The sequence below is a fragment of the Notolepis coatsorum genome, assembly GCF_963971535.1.
Source record: "Notolepis coatsorum genome assembly, chromosome: 16".
Lineage (NCBI taxonomy): Eukaryota > Metazoa > Chordata > Actinopteri > Aulopiformes > Paralepididae > Notolepis > Notolepis coatsorum.
The window spans coordinates 16,832,454-16,856,147 of record NC_140180.1 but is presented as its reverse complement, the minus strand read 5'-3'; the positions used below and the strand labels follow the sequence as shown (position 1 = coordinate 16,856,147).

The 23,694-nt window shown below is 41.1% G+C and overlaps 1 protein-coding gene across 1 annotated transcript in view; it reads left to right on the top strand.

The window, feature by feature from the left end:
• Positions 1 to 23,694, top strand: part of LOC311242905 (N-acetyllactosaminide beta-1,3-N-acetylglucosaminyltransferase 3-like) — a gene marked incomplete at its 3' end in the record, with an annotated part of 35,544 nt that overhangs the window by 7,360 nt on the left and 4,490 nt on the right. Inside the window, exon 2 of the mRNA XM_084331970.1 lies at positions 6,031 to 7,213. Coding sequence (XP_084188096.1) covers positions 6,041 to 7,213 — 1,173 coding nt within the window. The 5' untranslated portion in view covers positions 6,031 to 6,040. The remainder of the gene's footprint in view (positions 1 to 6,030; positions 7,214 to 23,694) is intronic.

Genomic DNA, 23,694 nt, shown 5'->3' with positions numbered 1-23,694 from the left:
ATCGAATAGACATTTTATTAGGAACACTCATTACATTTATTATTATTATCATAACTCTTTAGCCCGTATAGGCTTATTTAACTGTTATGGAGATATTTTCGCGGGTCTTGTGCAGTGGTCTCGTGCCCGCGAAAATATCAGAATGTTTCATAAAGATTCCCGCGGTATACTGGCCAGCTCTCAGTGCGCGTCTCGTGACAGCTGTCCTGGCTTAGCGCAGCCAGAGGACAGCACGATAAAGGACATGTTTAAAAAGGCAAAACATATAACCGGTAAGTCAAGTGTCATTACTTTAGTTATCAAAGGTGGAATCTCTGGACATAAGCAATAGGGATGGGTACCGTTCACATTTGAACTGATACGGTACCGGTACCTGTGAATCGATACCGGTACCCAACGGTACCTTTTTTCAGTACTTTAGTCTCTAAACATTTTATCTACCTACCTCAGTCGTGAAAAGAAAAAATCCAAACTTCAAATAACTACACTTTCGACCGTTTTCGGCTTGCCATTGCCCTGACTGCTTTGTTGTTGAATCAAGTCAAATCGTATAGGTAAACGTATTGTAGAGGAGCCAAAGCTATATATTTAGGTTATTGTATTATATGAATGTTTATATGTTTATTTTTATAACCTTACATTGAAACGGCATTAGGAATATTGATTGGATTTAGATAGTCATTGAACCGTATTATTTGTCATAATAGAACCTTCTAGAACATGCGTGATATCACAGTATGATGTCATAGTCAAACATTCTAGAACATTTGTGATGTCACAGTATGATGTCATAGTCAAACATTCTAGAGCATTCGTGATGTCACAGTATGATGTCATAATCAAACATTCTAGAACATTTGTGCATCTATATATATTTAACAATTCTCTTTCAATAAGAAGAAGAAGAAGAAGAGCTCATTGTGCATCGTGAAACAGTGCTGAGCAGTACTGAACAGATAGACTAACAACATAGATTGAAGCCTGCATTTCTAGACCATGGTGCCTTGCCGACCGCTTTGCTGTTTATTTACGGCTTTCAGGTGAGGAGGAATTTTAATGTGTCGAGTTATATAAATATATAAATATTTATATAAACTATTTAAATATAAATATTCACGTCACTACTACAAGGTAAGAAAATACAGTTTTCTTACCTTGTAGTAGTGCCGTGAATATTTAGGAAAATAGCTTTAGGACCACTTAAAAAGAAAGACTTCGCTGTGGAAGAGAAATAAACCATTTGGATATCTTTGTTTTACAAAGATAAAGCTTAAGCTTATCTGGTCCTGCCCCTTACAATATCATATTAATATGTAAGAAGTTATCTATCAATACATAGTTAACTAACGGAATAGATAGTTAACTAATCAAAGTATCAGAATGTTTATAGAAATTCCTGCGGCCTGCGGGCCATCCTCTCCTCAGTCACGACTCACAAGGGCACTAGCAAATTATGCTGCATGCATGCATATCATTGTCAAACGGTGCGCGTCTCGAGTCGTGCCACTGTCGGTCGCTTGGTTGACAGTGGCGCGCACGAGACCACTGCACAAGACCTGCGAAAATATCAGAATGTTTCATAAAAATTCCCGCGTGGCCATACTCTCAGTGCATGTCTCATGACAGCTGTCGGTGGCTATACCGGTCATCAACACCGTAATGACCAAACGACCAGGATATTCTTCATAGCATTAACACATTTATTGACCCAGAAAATGTGTAGTTTGACACCAACATTTATCTTCTATGTTCAACATTCTAACAACAAACCCTAACCCAATGCTCGACACATTTGTACCACATGCACAAACCTGCTTGATTATTGCCCTAAATAGCATGCAAGTTGGACAAAGTGGGTATGTCTGGAAAGAGGAGGCTTGTGGGTACCTATAAAACCAATGTTCACTCTGATATATCATGTGAACAGCCAAGGGACCTTTTGGAAGATGAGCATGGCAGTTTTCTCTAGGTCGAAAATTTTACATAATTTTGAATCATTGCCCATTAAAAGCCCTTTCCCAACAGTTGGGCTTAATGAAAATGATACCAATGGAAAGCTTAGCTTCTCTAGTTTACAGGGATACCAATACCTTTGTGTTCGCTCAAATATTGAGCGCGCTATGGACCAAGATATTTATTAATGGGCAGAACCTTGATTTTACATGGCGGCCATCTTGAAATCCATCATGATGACGTGGCCCCTACCCCAAAATGAAAGCTATGATGATGAGGAACACGTGGGGAAAATGTGGTGCTTTTGTCCGGCGCGTCAATTCTTTTTTGCTAAGCCACTGCAAATACATACACACCAACTGGAAGATCCAAAATGGCTGCAATGTAAAAACCTATATCTACCAATATCTCAGCTTCTAAGTAACTTAGGATCATAATTTTGGTGTCTAATCATAAATTTTCAGGGTCAATTTGGGGAAAATATGGTGCAAGTATTAACCTGCCTGACTATTAGAGGTGATAGGGCCAAGCGTTGAAGCTGGGGAGAATTTGAAATGTTGCCTACAATTATTTATCAGATTGAAGGGTGGCTAATGCCGGGAACAGACCAGGGCCAAAGCGCTGAAGCACCATGTAATTTATTGTGCGAGCAGTACGTCTGGTTGTTCACACCAGCAGTAGAGCAGTAGTCTGGTTGTTCACACCAGCAGTAGAGCAGTAGTCTGGTTGTTCACACCAGCAGTAGAGCAGTAGCCTGGTTGTTCACACCAGCAGTAGAGCAGTAGTCTGGTTGTTCACACCAGCAGTAGAGCAGTAGCCTGGTTGTTCACACCAGCAGTAGAGCAGTAGTCTGGTTGTTCACACCAGCAGTAGAGCAGTAGCCTGGTTGTTCACACCAGCAGTAGAGCAGTAGTCTGGTTGTTCACACCATCATATTTGAAGACGCTGATTGACTAAATGTAGTTGCTAGGTGCATTTATGTTGCCATGTGAATTTTTCAATTCACTGCGTTGCGTTGTCAGTGGGTCGATGTTTCTAGCGAGAAGAGAGAGGGGATGAACATGAAACACAAACAATGATAGACCCTCAGAGGCCCAGAGGCCCTCGTCAACTACCGGCCCATCTCCAACCTCCCGTTCCTTTAAAAGGTGCTGGAGAAGGTAGTTGCGAAGCAGCTCCAAGCACACCTCAGAGACAACAACATCTTCGAGAAGTTCCAGTCTGGTTTCCGCTCCGCGCACAGTACAGAGACAGCCCTGGTCAGGGTAACCAACGATCTACTGATGGCGGCGGATGCTGGAACCCCATCCATTCTGGTCCTTCTCGACCTATCGGCAGCCTTCGACACGGTGGATCATCCCATTCTACTGGACTGTCTCCACTCCAATGTCGGACTCCGCGACCTAGCCCTTGGCTTATTCCAGTCCCTCTTGGCTGGTCGGACTGAGTGTGTCTCCCTTGGAGGCGCAACATCCTCCAACCACCCCGTCACCTGCGGTGTCCCCCAGGGATCCGTCCTCGGCCCCCTGCTGTTCACCCTGTACATGCTCCCCCTCGGACGCATCATCGGCCGGCACGGTGTGTTGTTCCACTGCTACGCTGACGACACCCAGTTATATATCTGGATCACACCATCATCACCTTCATCACCCCCCACACTGACCGCTTGCCTGGAGGAGACTAAGGCATGGATGAACAACAGGTTTCTCCAGGTCAACAGTTCCAAAACACAAGCCATGCTGATCGGTACCCCACACCAGGTCCGGTCAACCACCATCACCACCATCTCCTTCTCCGGTCAGGACATTCCCCTTTCCACCCTTGTCACCAACTTGGGCGTGAAAATGGACCCCCACACATATGATACACACATCAAACACCTCTGCAAGACCTCTTTCTTTCACCTCCGAAACATCACTAAACTCCGCCCCTCACTCACCCTGGCAGATTCCGAGAAAAAGTCCTCGCTGCCAGGTGAAAAAAGAGTCACTGGCTGTCGCCGCGCGTGTCGGAGGAAGCGTGCGGATGACTTCAGGGTTCCCTTGTACCGACCAGTAGCAGAACATGCGCACAACAACCAGGTAGGGGGGGGGGGGGGGGGGGGGGGGGGGGGAATTGGCACAACGACTAAATTGGAACGGGGAGAAAACAGAGAAAAATCGGAGAAAGAGAGGATTAAAAATATATATATATATTTATTTTTTTCTGTTGTACCGAACTCGTACCGAACCGTGACCCCAATACCGATGTACGTACCGAACCGTGGCTTCTGTGTACCGTTACACCCCTATAATGACAATAAAGTACAATCTAATCTAATCAGGGTCCCCCATTTTCAATTTGATTTTATTTGATTTTATTTTATTAGGGATCCCCATTAGCTGGTGCGATAGCAACCAGCTAGTCTTCCTGGGGTCCACACACAAAAAAAACATACAAAAACAATCACTATTGCAAAAACAAAATTATTAAAAGTCAGTACACACAATGCATAATGAAACTACTGTAACAATTAAGATAGCTAAAATTACATTAGTGTAAAACAAAAACAAAAAAATACTTTACAGTGTTAAAAACTATTTAAAAACAATTTAAGATTATTTTTAAAAGTGAATCTACTGTAAATGCAGCAGAGGTTCCGAGGCAGGCCATTCCAAAGAGTTAATGCTCTAAAAATAAAAGATCTCCCCAAAGCACTGGTTCTAGGACCTGGCAATTCAAGCTGCCCACTACTGGAACCTCTAGATACAAGATACAAGATACAAGAGATACAAGAGTTTAATTTGTCACGGCATACAGGTATACAGTGAAATGCGGGGGGTCTCGCCCGCAACGATGTGCATAATACAAGTAATAATAATAAGAGTCCAACCAATAGAGCGACATAGTGCAATAAACAAGTAAACAAAGTAGGCATATCGGTATCTGTACATGAGTTATTTACAGAGCATGGTAGGACATGCTAGGTCCTGTGGCAGTGCAGTACACTGTTAGCTACGGATGAGGCCTTGGGTCTTTATGTACACTGCTATACAATGCAATATTATACAATCTCAAGCTATACCATTCTTAAAGTGACCTTTCCTTCTGTAAAGTGTCCATAGTGTGAGCGTGTGCAGCATGAGTGTGTGTGTGCTCATGTTAAAGTGGCTGCTAGTGTGTGAGCGTGTACAGTGTGTGTGTTGTGTGTGTGCTCATGTGTGCTTGTGCGTGGAGAGTTCAGTGTTCAACTCTAGTGTAATGCTTGTGCACAGTATTACTAAAAACAATCTGATTATGTATAAAAACAGGAGTTTTACTGCTCATGACCAACTTGAACAGCACAAGTTCATCATGACATTTATGACATACACGACATACAGATATAAAGATATATATCATGACATTTATGACACAAATTGATCTCTAAACAATGTTTGTATATCTCCACAATGGTATGATTCTGGCCTGGTAGGTTTCTGAACGGACGTCGCCCGTATCCTCGCAACAAAGAGAGCTGCTATTGGTCGAGCGCAAGATACGTGACCGAACTTGCACCAATTACGTCAAATAAAACTCTGTGGTAACCAAGTATCCGTTCGTGAGGAAAGATCTAGTCCCGACTTTAAAATTCTGCGCAAAACGGGCAGGATTGTAAATGGAGGACTTTTTATTCCTAAATCTACACCAATATATCTTTCACCCAGAGTGAAAATTTAGTAGTCCGCCGAGGTGGGAACGGGATGAAACGATGCCTGCACCTTACGGCCTAATATGACAATGCATGTAATCAAATATATAACAAATGTTAAAAGTTACAACATAATTTCTAAATGTAGACGGCTGATATGAAAAGGTTGTTTTGGTTTGTCATTGCAGAGCAACAAGGATGAGAAGAACATTTAAATGTAGACGGCTGATATGAAAACGTTGTTCTGGTTTGTCATTGCAGAGCAACAAGGATGAGAAGAAGATTTAAATGTAGACGGCTGATATGAAAACGTTGTTCTGGTTTGTCATTGCAGAGCAACAAGGATGAGAAGAACATTTAAATGTAGACGGCTGATATGAAAACGTTGTTCTGGTTTGTCATTGCAGAGCAACAAGGATGAGAAGAACATTTAAATGCAAACTTGAGGCAACGGCTCTGATGCTGATTGGACTTCTATGCTTGGTTGTCCTTCTGAGGAAAGATGATTTCCATGATGACGTGACCCTCCATATACAGGCCAATAAAAGAGAGGCAACCGATCAGAGGAGTTCTCCAAACAATGACAGCTCCTTTGCGTTCTCATGGCCAACTTGTCAGCAAAACCTGTCTGCAGCCAATGTCTCTGGTTTCTCCTCTCTCCCTGGTAACATCCAAGACTTCCTCTACTATTGTCATTGTCGCCATTTCCCCATGCTGCTAGACGTCCCTGGCAAATGCGGAGGAGTGGACAACTCCGGAGACGTCTTCCTCCTGTTGCTCATCAAGAGCTCCCCCAGGAACTACGACCGGCGAGAAGTCCTACGAAAAACCTGGGCAGAGGAGCGATTACACAACAACGTGTGGATCCGGAGGATCTTCATCTTGGGAACGACAAGCCCGGGATTCAAGAAGCAGAAACTGAACAGGCTCCTGGAACTGGAGCACCGTGAGCACAACGACATCCTGCAGTGGGACTTCCAAGACTCCTTCTTCAACCTCACCCTGAAGCAGATGCTCTTCCTGGAGTGGATGGAGAGGAACTGTCCCCAGGCCCGTTTCCTCCTCAACGGAGACGATGACATCTTCGCCAACACGGACAACATGGTGGAGTACCTTCAGAGCCTCAAGGACAATGACGGCAGCAAGCACCTCTTCACTGGGCACCTGATTCAGTACGTGGGACCTATCCGAGAGCCGGGGAGCAAGTACTATATCCCAGTTCAGGTACAAGAGTCCAACTCATACCCCCCTTATTGCGGTGGTGGGGGCTTCCTCCTCTCAGGCTATACAGCCATGCTCATATACAAAATGTCTGCGTCCATCAGGATTCTACCCATCGATGACGTCTACATGGGGATGTGTCTGGCTAAGGCGGGACTCGGGCCTGTTTCCCACATGGGTGTCAAGACCGCAGGACTGCACATCCCCTCACGTACACAAGACCCCTACGTTCCTTGTTATTACAGAGAAATGATATTGGTACATAGGTTCTTGCCGCCTGATATATACGTCATGTGGCACCGAATACATGACCCTGACCTGAAATGTTGGAGTTCTGAGACTGTTTTAGGATTTCTTTTTTTACGGAAGGTATTACTCTCCCTTGTTTTTTTTCTTCTTCTTTTTATCAAACATAATTGTGCCTTTGCAGAAACAACAGCTTTGCGGATGGTAACATTTTCAAAAGTTTACCCTCTCCAAACTTTTCTGTCCTTCAAAACGGACACAAATCTGGCGAAGACGGACACAGAGTCAACCCTATCCAACGAATGGATTCTCCTCATTGAGAATTAAATGCAAACAGACGTAGACGAGACAGACACAACGGACCAATGCAGCCTTAGCCTTGGGCGGACCAATAACACTGGGATTTTGCATCCTGAACTTGCTCTTGACCTCAGTCGAACTATGAACCCTAATCTCACCAGCACAACGACACAGGCCAGAGCTGAAAAAGTGCATGGTCATAACCGTTCCCTCGCTGGAAAAGGTTCAAAGTTAGTTGACTTCAACAAGGGAACAAAGGTGAATGAGAAGCAGCCTAAGAGTCTATTTTTTTTACTAAAGTTTACATGTCTTTTAAAGGAACACGCCAACATTATGGGAAATTACCTTAGCGTCTCCTCCAAAGCCAGACAAGAAGATAGACACCAATTTCCTCTCTGTGTGTTCCGCAGAAAGCTATCCGGCTGCAAGCTAGCCTAGCTTAGCACACACAGATATACTATAGACTATGTCTAGGTACATTAGTATCCATGCCCTACGAGAGAGAGAATGGGGGGGCTTTCAACGCATTGCCACCAGCTGTTTAGCAGCTGTAAGCCCTGCCAGTAATGCTCGTTTCTTGATTACTGTTGAGCCCAGATTGGATACAGTATGTCATTCAACATGAGTGTAACAGGTGCATGAGGTAAAAAATAATTAATAATTTAGGACCTGCTCAGAGGTCATCATTCGGCACGCATGCGATGCATGAATGCGATTCGTATCTGCGATTAACCCATCCCGTCGTCGTTCCCTCCCAAGGGCAGCCGGGAGCAGACAGGCGTCAACGTGAGCCGCGCCAGGGGACCAATCCAAGTGCTCCTGTCCGTCTTCGTCAAGGACGCCACAGCGTTAGCGATCTATTGTTGTTGTGCATGTTTTTCCATTGGGTTTATCTTATCGGGGGGGGAAACCCTTGCGAGCACGGGGAGAACATGCAAACTCCACACAGAAAGGCCTGGGAGATACCCCACCTGGGTAACTGGCATCATGGAAACCTGGTCCCCAAGCGGGAATCGAACCCTGGACCTTCTTGCTGTGAGGCGACAGTGTTAACCACTACACCACCGTGCCGCCAAGATGGTACATTGGTCTCAAATATTTCGGAGAGGTTGGAAGCAACCATCTCCCAAAATGTTGCCACTGGGGTACATTCCCAGTACATATGCAAATAAGTTCCGTGGTATCTATCTTTTTGTCTGACTCTGGAGAAGAGCATTACGTTTTAACATTTTAATTGGTGGATAGTGCCTATTCCTGTTAACTGTGTGAGAACAATGAGTACTGTTCCTTAAATGTTATTTATGCAGCAGAGCAATCTTTTAATTTGATATTTGAAAGAAAGTACTGTTGAAAGGAAACTAGCTCAATGTATATAAATTGCATAACTATCTAGGGAGGGTCAGCTGAGCCGCTGTAATATGCAGTTTTTCACTAATGCAAACATGAAAAAGATTGTACACACTCGCATAGGGAATTTTCAGCGTTGCCTCCGGCTTGGGCCGGCCATCATACTAACTCAATTGGCAGAGTTAGCGGGTGGAAGTCGATGGGTGGTAATCTGGACGTTGTGGACAGCGACTCCTACAGGTCGGTTGGGGGATGCCTGCACAGCAGAGACAGGAAATGTCAGGGTAGTGTGAGCCTCCCACACGTTACTCCTCGCCGAATGAGAGTCCGCGCTGGCAGGTGAAAAGATGTGACAGGCTGCCTCCACATGTATCGGAGGGGACATGTGATGCAAGGCTTCTATCCTCCCTACAGCCGACCAGTGGGGGGCATATGCGAGCAACGTTCAAGACAGGGGAGGGGAGAATTGGCGCGGCTAAATTGGGATGGGAGCAAAATAGAAAAAGGAGAAAAAAGTGGATAAAAAAAAAGAAGTTGCTTCAGTAAAAATGTATTCATCCCTTCCCTCCTTCCTCCATGAAATACTGAAAAATTACTTGAAAGAAAGCATTTGAACTTGACAAATATTCCTTTCTTTATTTCCTTTGTTACTAGTTACTAGTTACTCTTTGTTACTAGTTATTATTTGTTACTAGTTACTCTTTGTTACTAGTTACTAGTTACTCTTTGTTACTAGTTACTAGTTACTCTTTGTTACTAGTTACTCTTTGTTACTAGTTATTCTTTGTTACTAGTTACTCTTTGTTACTAGTTACTCTTGGTTACTAGTTACTCTTTGTTACTAGTTACTCTTTGTTACTAGTTACTAGTTACTCTTTGTTACTAGTTACTCTTAGTTACTCTTTGTTACTAGTTACTCTTTGTTACTAGTTACTAGTTACTCTTTGTTACTAGTTACTCTTTGTTACTAGTTACTAGTTACTCTTTGTTACTAGTTACTCTTTGTTACTAGTTACTCGTTACTCTTTGTTACTAGTTATTTTGTTACTAGTTACTCTTTGTTACTAGTTACTCTTTGTTACTAGTTACTAGTTACTCTTTGTTACTAGTTACTCTTTGTTACTAGTTACTATTTGTTACTAGTTACTAGTTACTCTTTGTTACTAGTTACTCTTTGTTACTAGTTACTCTTTGTTACTAGTTAGTCTTGGCTGCCTCCTGGCGCTCCTCCGCTGCAGGCATGATTAAAATGAATCCTGTTTAATTACTTTGTGATGTTTCACAACTCAGATAACCTTCAGCTTCTATCTTAAGTCATTATTAATTAATTTAATTGTACAATATATTATTATTATTTATGGTATGGGATTATGTCCAATAAAGGTGGGGGGGGGGGGGGAAACACTGTACAAGCAAAACTGTACATTGGAATATTGACAACCATACTTGGAGAGTCAGCGTTTCTCTGTAGTGCACCAACTTCCTGGAACGCTTCTCTGACCTTGGGGCCATGATCTCAAACCTCCCTAGTTCATTGTGTAACTGTTTTAACAGATCTTCTTTTTTTTTTATCTGTGTTTTGCTTGTATTTCAGTTTTTTTAATGTTTTTATTGTTGCCTAATTCTATTGTTTTAAGCATATTTATTTATGTTTAATCATTGCCTATTTTGTAATCGCTGCAACATTTAGAATGAGGGCCCACTTGCAATCGTCCCCCCCAATACTTAAATAAATGTTGATGATGATATGAAAGCATTTTGAGCATATACTGGATGTGAACAATGTTTTAATTTCAGATTTCATTGAAAATGCTCATTTATGGGAAACTAGCTGGAAATAGGAATGTGATCTCAATGGACAGTTTCAATCTTTGGGATAGTCTGGGGAAAGCCTTTTCTTATTTTCTTTTTATTCTGTTTAGATATATTTATATTTTACAGACAGCTGGATGAGGGAAAGCCAAGGAGACAGCAAATATTTTGTCATAATGAAGTTGCATTTACATGACTAAACAAATAAAGTTTGGACAGTCCACAAATGCAGTGGACATTTGAAGACATTTGCAATATTATTTTATTCTAAGATTTTGATTGGAGGCCCTGTTATTTATCAAGAGCGATGCATATTTTGACTTTATGTTTCACTGTGAACTTTGGCAGATGTTACATTGTTACATAATCTTCATTATTCTGTTATTTTGTATTATTCATTATTATTGTTATTATTATGCTTAGCAATGAACATCGTTGGATACTTCCTTCCACCATCCTTGGTGTAAAGCAATTTTGAGTTTGAGAAAACCACTATAGCAATTATTTTATTAATTAATAATATTATTATAATATGCTTCAATCACTGAACTCACCCTGCCTATTTGGGACAGGCATCTATATGTAGTGCGGTGGCTTAGCAAAAAAATTTGGACGCGCCGGACAAAAGCACCACATTTTTTCCACGTGTTCCCCATCACCATAGCTTTCATTTTGGGGTAGGGGCCACGTCATCATGATGGATTTCAAGATGGCCGCCATGTAAAATCAAGGTTCTGCCCATTAATAAATATCTTGGTCCATAGCACGCTCAATATTTGAGCGAACACAAAGGTATTGGTATCCCTGTAAACTAGAGAAGCTAAGCTTTCCATTTGTATCATTTTCATTAAGCCCAACTGTTGGGAAGGGGGTTTTAATAGGCAATGATTCAAAATTATGTTAAATTTTCACCTAGAAAAAACTGCCATGCTCATCTTCCAAAAGGTCCCTTGGCTGTTCACATGAATATATCAGAGTGAACATTGGTTTTATAGGTACCCACAAGCCTCTTCTTTCCAGACATTGTCCAACTTGCATGCTATTTGGGGCAATAATCAAGCAGGTTTGTGCATGTGGTACAAATGTGTCGAACATTGGGTTAGGGTTTGTTGTTAGAATGTTGAACATAGATCAATTTTGGTGTCAAACTAGGGCTGGACGGTATGGTCTAAAATTTATATCATGGTATAATTTGAAGCATATATGGTAACGGTATATATCACGGTATATTAACTTATCTCAAAATGTCTATATAAATGCTTCTGAAGGGGTAAAACACTGTTATTCTGTTACAGCTGCTGAGATATACTATAGCTAATGTCCATCAATATCTTCCTTTTTAATTAAATAGGTTCAAGAATCGAATCAGGATTGTTAGCAGAGAGAGAGAGAGGGAGGGAGGAGGCTGCTAGAGTGGAGCTAACGTTAGCTTGCTGAGGCTAGTACATCGACAGGCTGCTAGTGGAGCCAGCTAACATTAGCTTGCTGACGATAGTACATCGACAGTTAACATTACATAAGGTTTTAGCGCGGTGTGGGCATTCCAGAATGGCGAGGATGCAAAGCATGTTAGACCATTGGACTCATTGCAGTTTACATTACACATAGAAACTGAGTGACTTGCGAGAGAAGTTGTCACATGCAGCCTTCAAACGCAGGGTGGAAGAGCTATTGCTTCTGTGTATTATGAAATGACAATTGCACGTTGACACGCCCACTGCGTGAAGCCTCTGTGCTCATAAATAACTTTTTCCAGTTCGCACATCTATTATGACTAATTCTATCTATTTTTGGGGGCAAATACGAGTGAAATAGTCACGCCCTGGCTGTGGTTACATGACGTCATTGCTATTTTAGAGTTGCTCTACCGGTAGTTTATCAGTGAGCTGGATACAATCCTACCTGGAGGGAAGGGAACAGATGGTGGAAGTAAACGGTACCCTATCCCCCCCCCTCACAGTGAGCTGTGGTGTTCCACAAGGAAGCATACTAGGACCGCTACTATTCCTAATTTATGCAAATGACATGTCGTCAGCTTGTGACTGCAACTTGTTCCTGTTTGCGGACGACTCAGCCCTGCTGGTCTCTGACAAGAACAAGTTACAGGTTGAAAAAGCCCTCAGCTCGGAACTAGGCAAAATCTGCATATGGCTCGCCGACAACAAACTATCATTACACATGGGCAAAACAGAGTCCATTCTCTTCGGTTCAAATAACAAACTCAGCAAGACCGACGGCTTCTCGGTTACAGTGGGTGACAATATTATCACAAGGAAAGATGAAATTACCTACCTGGGTTCCATCCTAGAGGCTAATCTTTCCTGTGACAAAATGGCATCCAATGTAATAAAAAAAGTCAACCAACGAACGCGATTCTTGTACCGGATCTCCTCTCTGGTAAACAAGAATACCCTGAAGACTCTAGCAGGAGCACTCATTCAAGGGTACTACGACTATGCTTGCACCTCATGGTACCAAAGCACCTCAAAGGCACTAAAAAACAAATTACAAACATCTCAAAACAAGCTAGTCAGACTACTACTTGACCTGACTCCTAGAACCCACCTCACCCCTGCCCACTTTGACAACCTAGGATGGCTTAGAGTAGACGACAGAGTACAGCAACTTGCAATGGGCCTGGTCTACAAGATACACTACGCGACCAAGGTACCCATGTACATGTCAAAATACTTCCCAAAGGTCAGTGAATACCACGATCACAACACCAGAGGGAGCTCCACAAATCATGTAAAACCCAGATTCGGCTCAAACAAGGGACTAAACACGTTTCGCAATTATGCCACATCAATGTGGAACGCCCTGCCTAAAGCTGTAAAGGAATGTGAATCACTACCCACCTTCGAAAACACTCTCAAAAAACACCTACGTGAGACTGCAATTCGAAACTGGCCCCTACAAATGTCCTAACCTAGTTGTACAGTAAATGACCAAGTAAGGCTTTGTCAATATTCCAATGTACAGTGTAAAATGTGTGTGTGTCCCCTACCCAACCCCCCCCCCCCCCCCACCTCCAATGTACAGCCCTCACCCAACCCACCCAACCCCACCCCACCAACCTCCTCCAATGTACAGTTTCTACGCCAAATGTATATACACTCCTTTTCTGGACACTTTTGTATCACAAACAGTACTGTATTTGCAAATCTGATATGTCATAAATGTATAGATGTAGCAGTACTGTCTATCTGTATGTCATGTATGTCATATATGTTATGATGAATTGAAAATGGGGGACCCTGGTGGAAACAAGACGAAAGTCTTTCTCTGGTCTGCATCCCCTTAACAATTGTATGTATTGAGATGTACTGTACTGTACCCATTCTGCAATCTGTTAATAAACTTTTCAATCAATCAATCAATCAATACAAGGTATAGTCAAAATCCATACCATAGCGCAAATTCATAGCGTTTATACCGTCCACCCCTATGTCAAACTACACATTTTCTGGGTCAGTAAATGTGTTAATGCTATGAAGAATATCCTGGTCGTTTGGTCATTACGGTGTTGATGACTGGTATAGCCACCGACAGCTATCATGAGACGTGCACTGAGAGTATGGCCACCGCGGGAATTTTTATGAAACATTCTGATATTATCGCAGGTCTTGTGCAGTGGTCTCGTGCGTGCCACTGTCAACCAAGCGACCGACAGTGGCACGACTCGAGACGTGCACCGTTTGACAATGATATGCATGCAGCATAATTTGCGAGTGCTCTCGTGAGTCGTGACTGAGGAGAGGATGGCCCGCAGGCCGCAGGAATTTCTATAAACATTCTGATACTTTGATTAGTTAACTATTGATAAGGCATATTCTTTTATTGACCTTGAAAGATGAGGAGAGGGTGTTAGCAATCAAATATTTATTACAGAGTGAATATTCAATATTACAGAGTATTTACACAAACAGCTGAGAGTGGAGAGTTCCAACTTAGCTTTGGTGAAGGCCGAGCAGAAGTCTCCCGATCCGAATCACATTGTCATTTTTATAGTCAGGTGGTTGGTGTTCTGAGCGAATGAGGTGCCTTCCTTCCAAATTAGCATGAAGAAAGGTTCTGGACTTTAAACAATGTCTATATAAGGTAAACAGTTGAAATGACAAGGGTCTAGAATTACATCTGTCTCCTGGTAGTTTCAGACAGCTGGGGTCATGGTGACACATAGGCCTGTTTTAATACCATATCATAATAACACATTTTAATGGTACACACATTTGTAGATATCTTATGGTTCTTACAATAACCAAATGGATTGATTCATAGGTATTATACATTATTCTAGATCCTGACAATGCTCCCTGTCAGTGGTCAGCCAAACCCGTCACCTCATCAGTTCTTGGGGCTGTGTGGCTTTTTACCAACAGCTGCACTGACCCTTCCGGTAACAAATAGATTGTGACACCTCAGTCAGGCCACAGACATGCTAAAATAACTACAGGCTGAGACCTGATAATAGGAATACATTAATACATGTATCTAGGGACATAAATTGATTGATTTTATCCCACAATCCCCCCTTTCACATCATTAATGATGTGAACAACCTAAAGATATAAAACAAAATGACCAAAACTCTCAGAACACCAACCATAATGATATGAAAAAAACCTCCAACCCTTTGTATGAGCGCGAAAACCCCTGCGACCAGTCGTTACTTTTGCAGGGGAAACTCTTACTCACCATCCCACTGGCCTTAGCGATCGTATTCCTCAGAATACACAAAGGGTGAGACTGCATAAGCAGTAGAACATAAGGCATAAAACTGAACAATAAGAGCATCAATAGTACACAATAAGAGCATCAATAGTACAGTTGTATAACACATCCATAATACAAGGAAATAAACACTGGCTCTATAAATCATCAAGGAAAAGGGAATGGAAAAACGGGGACCCTCATAGTTATGTATTGAAATAAAATACCACCCCCCTTTTGCGTGGTGAATCAAAATATAGCAATGACAATCAATATGAGGAGAACTTTCATTCACTCAAAAATTCCTTTCATTTTACCAGTAGGGCAAGCCTGGGGTGGAAAAATGTTCCGGAGTCTTTATTGACTTCCCATCTGGTTCACTTTCATACTTTTCATACTCACTTTCAATCGATGTAAACCTTTGTATGCAACAGTGATATCTGTTTCCAAATTTAAATGAAAAGGCATAAATAGACTACATCTGCTTACCTATGTACTGATAATATAACGTATATAACTCATATCATAACTGGTTGCGTCAGTTTAATTCATATAACATATCAAACCTTATATCGGATTCCAGGGGCAGAGACATTTTTATAAATGAAATAAATCCTATGATCTCCTTGTTATAGTATAGTCTTCTGCTGTTGATAACATATATACTGTATGTAACTCCTGCAATGTAGTTGAGGGTCCAAGGTTTACTGGTGATGAAGGGTCCAAGGGTCACTGGTGATGAATTGTCTATATCAAAAGTGGTCAACATTGTTCTTTTCACAGTCTAGCATGTGTTGTGGCCGCTCTTACTCATACCATACTCCTTTCCCAAGTCTGCAATCTGCGGGAGACAACATCTTTTCCCCCGTCATGTATTCGCCGCTGCTTCATGCTGAATGTATAGCAAGGAGGTCACTCCATGTGACACCGGGCTGTGTCCAGGCTGGAGACGTCCACGAGTGAAGAGTAGTCCGCGGTTTGTGTGATCCACGGTGGTGAAGCCTCCCTCGGATGGGGAGTGGCAGGGGCACAGGCCTCATATCCAGCCTCGGTGATGATCTGATGAGCCTCAGGTGTGTAGGTTGACCAGGTAGATGGCGTGGAGAAGGAGGGACAGGAAGCTGCCCATATAAGGGCGTGGAGACTGCTGCCAGACAGGGGAGAGAGAGAGGGAGAGAGCCTGGCTGTGGCTGTAACATGTATCGGATTCTTCTCCCTCCGGTGAGCCAAATGTTCTAGATGTGTGATGACACTAGCAATGGAGCAACCAAACGTTTCTTGGTCCTTTTCCTCTGGGCAGGTATAGTGGCTCCTCAGCTAATTTGATTATATTCTAGAACCATTCAGGATTGACCTCTGAACTTGTTCATTATTTTGTTGAGTACTAAACCAATCTATAAGTCTAGTAAATATAGTGAAGTAGGAACTATTTTCCATAAAGTCTCCTATTGTGGCATTCTCTGTCTATATATTCTTAATTTTCTAAATTAATCTAATTTAGTATCTGTCCCTGGAATCCCCCCCCCCTTTAAATTTACCTTAAATTTACTCCCACTGAACACAGTAACCCGAGAATTTAATCTAAACTGCGCGGTAACGGAACAACCATGTCAAATTATTATTGTTAATATTATTCTAATCGTTCTCCTACTTGAACCTATCAATAAACAAATGTAAAAAGGTGCTACAAAGGTTTCTATATTCCTACCATACTCTCCTCACACTCTTTACTTTCAAGCTTCCTCAATTTTTCAAAAGCAGAAGGAACAAAACAAATAAGATACACATTGAAACACTTATTAATGACTCACTTAAAGAAACAAACAGACAGACAAAACGGAGCACAATAAGGTAATTCAGGGTTTACCCCCCTTTCGTGATGACCTTATTATTTAAACCTAAATGAAAGATACTTAAGCTATTTATTCATTCCAAATTATCCCTGTGGTTTTATCTTATTTTAAATGTATTGTCTTTCCAAGCATCGCAATACCGGTTTTAATTAAAATAACTTAATTTTGGCCAAAATTAGGTAATATCAATTATTTTATCTGTCTTCTAATTTGTATCGGAACCAAGTCTTAAGATATGGAATTATAGGACAGGATGATAGGATGCACTTTTTGATTGATTACCCGATCCATGAAAAACCTAAATTCAACTGCAGTATACCTTTTCCCCAAAAGAGAGTGACATCGATCGTGCCATGACTACCAGCATGGTCTAATCTAAAGGAGACCAGGTCCCTGGACACTGGTCAGCTGCTGCTGTCAACCAGTCTTAAACACAAACACCTATGCTAATGTTGACTTACAGTATTTACCCCCTAATCAGAACCCCTCTTTTACCCTGTTGTTTTATGAACAATTGGACCAGTATAGGTAAGTTAGGATGGGCCAGTATGGGTAGGAGAGTTTTTGATGAACCAGTACAGGTAGGTTAGTTTGGATCTTTTCCGGCCAGAATAGAGGCTAAACACGCCCCTTTAACTTGAATTTGGTTGCCGGCGGCCATCTTTTCACCAGAAAATCCTAGCTCCACTGTAGTCATTGCGTTGAATTTTTGGACTCGTCCAGACAAAACGTCTTGATAATTGTTCCCTTGAAAGGACATTCGTTTTTTGGTAGAAAGAAAATGTTGAATCAAAGCGGTACCGTCTGACAACATAACGCGTCCATCCCTGAGATGGTTTGAACATGCAGGGCAAGCGAGAGAGAGGCAGGACAACAACTGACTACTTCCATTGTAGTCCATCATATTCATACATCCCTTATCAATAGTCCCCCAGAGCTGTCATTCCGTGTCAACCGGGTTGAACACTTCATAATGAGATTTAACTATGCAAAGAATGACAGCATCTAATCAGTACAACAGGAAGCCGTCAATATATAAATTATGATGTAAATCACTTATTCGCAATGCACTACTTACTCAGTTGATCTAAAAATATACTCAATTACTTTCTGTCACTCAATTGTCACCCACTCATCCATTTATCAATCAGACACCCCATTCATCAAGTCAGCAGTCAATACTCAATCAATCAATCCACCCATCAAAGTTGTGCTTCTATTGGTTGTAACTTAATAGGCCAGATTAATGAATTATATTTTATATGTTAATATCGATTATTGTTTACATTTACATTACATTAAAGCCAAGAGATACTATTATTTACGTCCATCGTCACATTAGTTGGTAGAAATACAAGTTCCAGAATGCCTTACGTCTATTTGTCTGCTCAGAGCTAGAGAGACACACAGGCGCGAGGATAGTGTATTGGAACTTGACGTTTGGACAATCTATTATTTTTGGGAAGTAGTTATTCTACACGTCTATCTTTTGTCCTTTAAACTTCTATTAATTTCCCAGGCCCTCTTTTAAACAAACACTCACCTTAACACTAACTTTAAGCACTTTAACACTACATTTTATTTATCTATTATTGAAGAGATTTGTACTATATTCATAACCCATTTGCACCTTACCTTAAAGTTTTGTATTGTCTGCATAATTGTACCTCACTGTATTTAGATTTTAAGTCATACTTCAGATTGCATGTTGTATTGTATAATATACCGTATCTTCTCTAATATTGGATGGGTCTTGTATTTACCTCAGCTGCAAAGAGAACCAGGCCTTTAGAGGCTTATATAAGAGGCAGGCCTTAATTTCATTTATTTAGACTAACATTATTTAAATATTGATTAACGTAATTCACACACTGAAGTTGGAGAGTAGGGAAACCCGTTAATGTGGTCAGAGTGTAGTGGGAACGATAGAGAGAGTCAGTGCTTGACCTGAATTTTCCAAGAGTTTATCTCATTCTGTATCACGGCATGATCATGCAACCTTGTATTGGAAGCCGGCCTATATTTATTTTGTCTGTATTTATCAAAGAGGCCCGTCCTCTCCACTATTAGAGGATTTACGGCATTCCTTTTCTATTCACTGTTTTCTATACTGTAAAAAGCACTCTCTCCGGGGCAAGCATTTTACCGTAAAGTACATGTATTTTATTGTGATAAGTGATAAACAAACAGCCTTAAAAGTCTATTAAATTAACTAAGGGTTATTGAGTTTATTCAGCACAGCATGACTAATGTCCTATTTTGTGTGATTTTATTACTGCACCTTAAGTTTGAGTCAGAATTTTGTATGCATATATAATGACAATAAAGTATAATCTAATCTAATCTAATCTGGGGGACCCTGATGTAAACAAGACGAAAGTCTTTCTCTGGTCTGCATCCCCTTAACAATTGTATGTATTGAGCTGTACTATACTGTACCCATTCTGCAATCTGTTAATAAAGTTTTCAATCAATCAATCAATCTAATGGTGGGACCATAAATGTATTCAAATTTGACATTTTGATTGCAGTGTTGAAATAACTTTAAACAATTTTATTCCTAAAACATATGGTTTGGCTTGATTTATGGTGACATAAGATGCTTATGATATAATAATTTACCATTCATATTACATTGGACACAAATATATATTCTAAAGCTGGATTCTAATACAGAAAAGGTATTCATATTATTTCAGTTCTTTATTTTGTCCAGTATGACCTGAAAAGAGCAATTATTTTGTTATATAAATAATAATAAGGTTTCATCCATTTGGTTAGGAGAGATGATTGTCCTTCTCTTTAGAAACCACAACTTGCTCCTCACACGTGACCGACCCATTCACTTCACACCCTTGCACGCTGGTTACATTCAGGGCATTCTATAATCCACACATGCAGTATTTCGGTGCGCATCTGTCACAGATTTCTAGGAAGTTCTTGATAATGAAAGATTTAGCCACACATCGCTTATCGTAGTACCGCGGAAGAGGAGGTTATTTAACATTTAAAAGGCTAAATAAATTCTTAATTGTAGTTGCGAGAGGCAGTTGTTAGTGTGTGTTATTCTGGTTAGCCGGACCCCGATCCCCTCTCTTAAACTCGGATGATATTCGCGCGAATGGTCCACTCTGATTATGTTTCCACGTATCATATATTGGCGCAGTTAGCCTGCTTGTTTGGCACGGGGGGGCAGACGCTGCGGCAGAACACCCCATCCTCCAGATGCGATTAAATATAGTTTAAAAAATAAAAAGCTAAATGTGACTTCTGTTTTAGCTAGAGGCGCTGTGGCCGACGACAGCTGCGTCTGACGTCCACAAATACAACCAAAACACACCTCCTGTTGCGAGGGGGCGATTGGAAAACGACGGAAATAAATGTTTTGAGTGATGGGACCAGCGAAAAAGGAGAATCGTTAATGCCATTACTCATTAGCACAACCATTCACAAACACATGTTATTTACAGACTGTAAAGGATCCAATTTCGTTTCCTAATTATAATTTTATAAAGGAAATTGGATTTCCAATGTTTTAGTTATACGGTGTAATTTTCTATGGGACTTTTACTTTGTTAAACCGGAAGCTTGATGTGTGCTCAATTTAGCAAAGCTAAACTCCGGTTTGGCTGCCTTGTGTCAGAGTGGAAGTACGTTTGAAGAATAAAGTGTGACAGCGTGAAAAGTTACGACGGGCACCGGAAGTTATGTTGTTGTTGTATATACGCAAGCGAACAGTTGTGTGGACTCTTAACAAGCGAGTGTTTTGGACATGTATGTACGTTTTGGTACAACCCGGGTGTGATCATTGACTCACACATAACAGAAGTCCATATTAACATCGCTTACACCGATTGTGAAAGGGTGATTTTGAAGAATACAGGGGAGGTGTGAGGTGTCTGAGGTGAGTGACATACTGCACTGAGCCATGCTCAAAATAACTAATAAAACAAGGTGTGATTAGTGGCTATTCAATTAACTAAGGAGCTTTTTTACATCACGACTAAATTGTTCCCGGGATCTTCTATTCAAACACAGGCTAGACAAAAACAATTTCCACATTTATTCACACTCACCATGCATTCCAGAATCATGTGAATCTCACTGTCATGCTATAGATGTGTGTTCCTATATGTAATCTGTTTGCACTATAGGCTAAGGGCAATAATGCCCTGTGTGTGTGTGTGTGTGTGTGTGTGTGTGTGTGTGTGTGTGTGTGTGTGTGTGTGTGTGTGTGTGTGTGTGTGTGTGTGTGTGTGTGTGTGTGTGTGTGTGTGTGTGTGTGTGTGTGTGTGTGTGTGTGTGTGTGTGTGTGGGTGTGGGTGTGTGTGTGTGCTTGCTTGTTAGAAAAGACAACAACTTATGCCAATTCGCCAGTCAAGCCTATGCTATTCCCCCCTTTCCCCTGTGTAAATCTTGAAACCTCTGAATGCTTTTGACTTCTTCTCTAATATTTGATAGAATCAAATACATCAAGAATGTCTATTTCATCCAGTCTTTCTTGTTGAGATTTGTCTTTTAACCCACCCTTCCCTAATCACTGCAATGTAACCTGATCTTGAGAACTCCATGAGTTTTCAAGGCATAGACACTGTTAGGTTTAAAAACCACTGCTTCTGAGCCATTGGTCACACCATCAGAACATATAATAATACCTACCCAATTACTCTCTGTTTACACAAGTCATGCAGTTAAGATTATCAAGATTATCAACTAACCTTTTTAATCGACTAAGTTTACTTTGCCGACTAGGATTGTTGGCTGACGCAATTTAGAGACTAATACAGGACTAAGCGAGGCAGATCAATCGCTCGCTCGTAATCTGCTCGTAATTCCAACGCATTCCAGAACAGCAATCCTATTTTTTTTGTCTACCTAATAAACTCTGGCCAGGGTTCAAGTCCCTGTATTACAGCCAGGCCCTGAGGGTCTTTGGGTTACCGGTTTACACTGACTATGGTCTCCTCCTACCAGGGTTCTAGTCCCTGTATAGAGCCAGGCCTCCGTGAGGTCTTGGGTTACCGGGTTACACTATGGTCTTTTCCTATAGACCTCTGGAGAGATTTCTTAATTGTACTGCTGCAGGCCTTCGACAGGACTTAAAAATAGAAAATAAGAAAACCCGGGGTTGTAATATTGTCTATTCACTCCTTTGCTGATATGTCCATTTTGCTTAAGCCAATTATAGAAATCACCCCACGGACAGGGCCTCTGACCAACACTCGTAGATTATAATGTACAATAGTTAATCTATGCAGATTTTGAGTTTAAACAGGCTCTGGCTCACCGTTTTTAAATGGATCCGTTCTACGAGTGTTTGCCAGTTGCCCTTCGTCCGTCCTTAACGTCAAGGTCAATCACGTCAGGGTCACCATCTGATAAGGCATATTCTTTTATTGACCTTGAAAGATGAGGAGAGGGTGTTAGCAATCAAATATTTATTACAGAGTGAATATTCAATATTACAGAGTATTTACACAAACAGCTGAGAGTGGAGAGTTCCAACTTAGCTTTGGTGAAGGCCGAGCAGAAGTCTCCCGATCCGAATCACATTGTCATTTTTATAGTCAGGTGGTTGGTGTTCTGAGCGAATGAGGTGCCTTCCTTCCAAATTAGCATGAAGAAAGGTTCTGGACTTTAAACAATGTCTATATAAGGTAAACAGTTGAAATGACAAGGGTCTAGAATTACATCTGTCTCCTGGTAGTTTCAGACAGCTGGGGTCATGGTGACACATAGGCCTGTTTTAATACCATATCATAATAACACATTTTAATGGTACACACATTTGTAGATATCTTATGGTTCTTACAATAACCAAATGGATTGATTCATAGGTATTATACATTATTCTAGATCCTGACAATGCTCCCTGTCAGTGGTCAGCCAAACCCGTCACCTCATCAGTTCTTGGGGCTGTGTGGCTTTTTACCAACAGCTGCACTGACCCTTCCGGTAACAAATAGATTGTGACACCTCAGTCAGGCCACAGACATGCTAAAATAACTACAGGCTGAGACCTGATAATAGGAATACATTAATACATGTATCTAGGGACATAAATTGATTGATTTTATCCCACACTATCTATTCCGTTAGTTAACTATATATTGATAGATAACTTATTACATATTAATATGATATTGTAAGGGGCAGGACCAGATAAGCTTTGCTTCTTTCTGTCCCTTCTCGAACAAAACCATTTGTCTTGAGCTATGTTGATTATTCCCTCCATAGGAAGATATATTTAAATGTATTTGTATTTTATTTCGTTTTTATAAATGTTGTGTTATTACAAATGTGTGTTTATGGTTGAAAATGTTCAAGATAAATAAAGATCAAATCAAATCTAACTGAAGAAGTTATCCCTCTTCTAACAAGAGAGAAAAACGTATAGTTTAGCTTTAAACTATAACGTCATTGCTTATTAGGGATGGGTACCGAATTTGGTACTTTTAAAGGTACTTACCGAAACACGTCTGTACTACAGAGTATCGATTCACAAGAGATACAGTAAAAGAAAGAAAAATAATTAAAAGAAATTGCACTTTTTTAATTTATTTTTTAACCTTTTTTCTT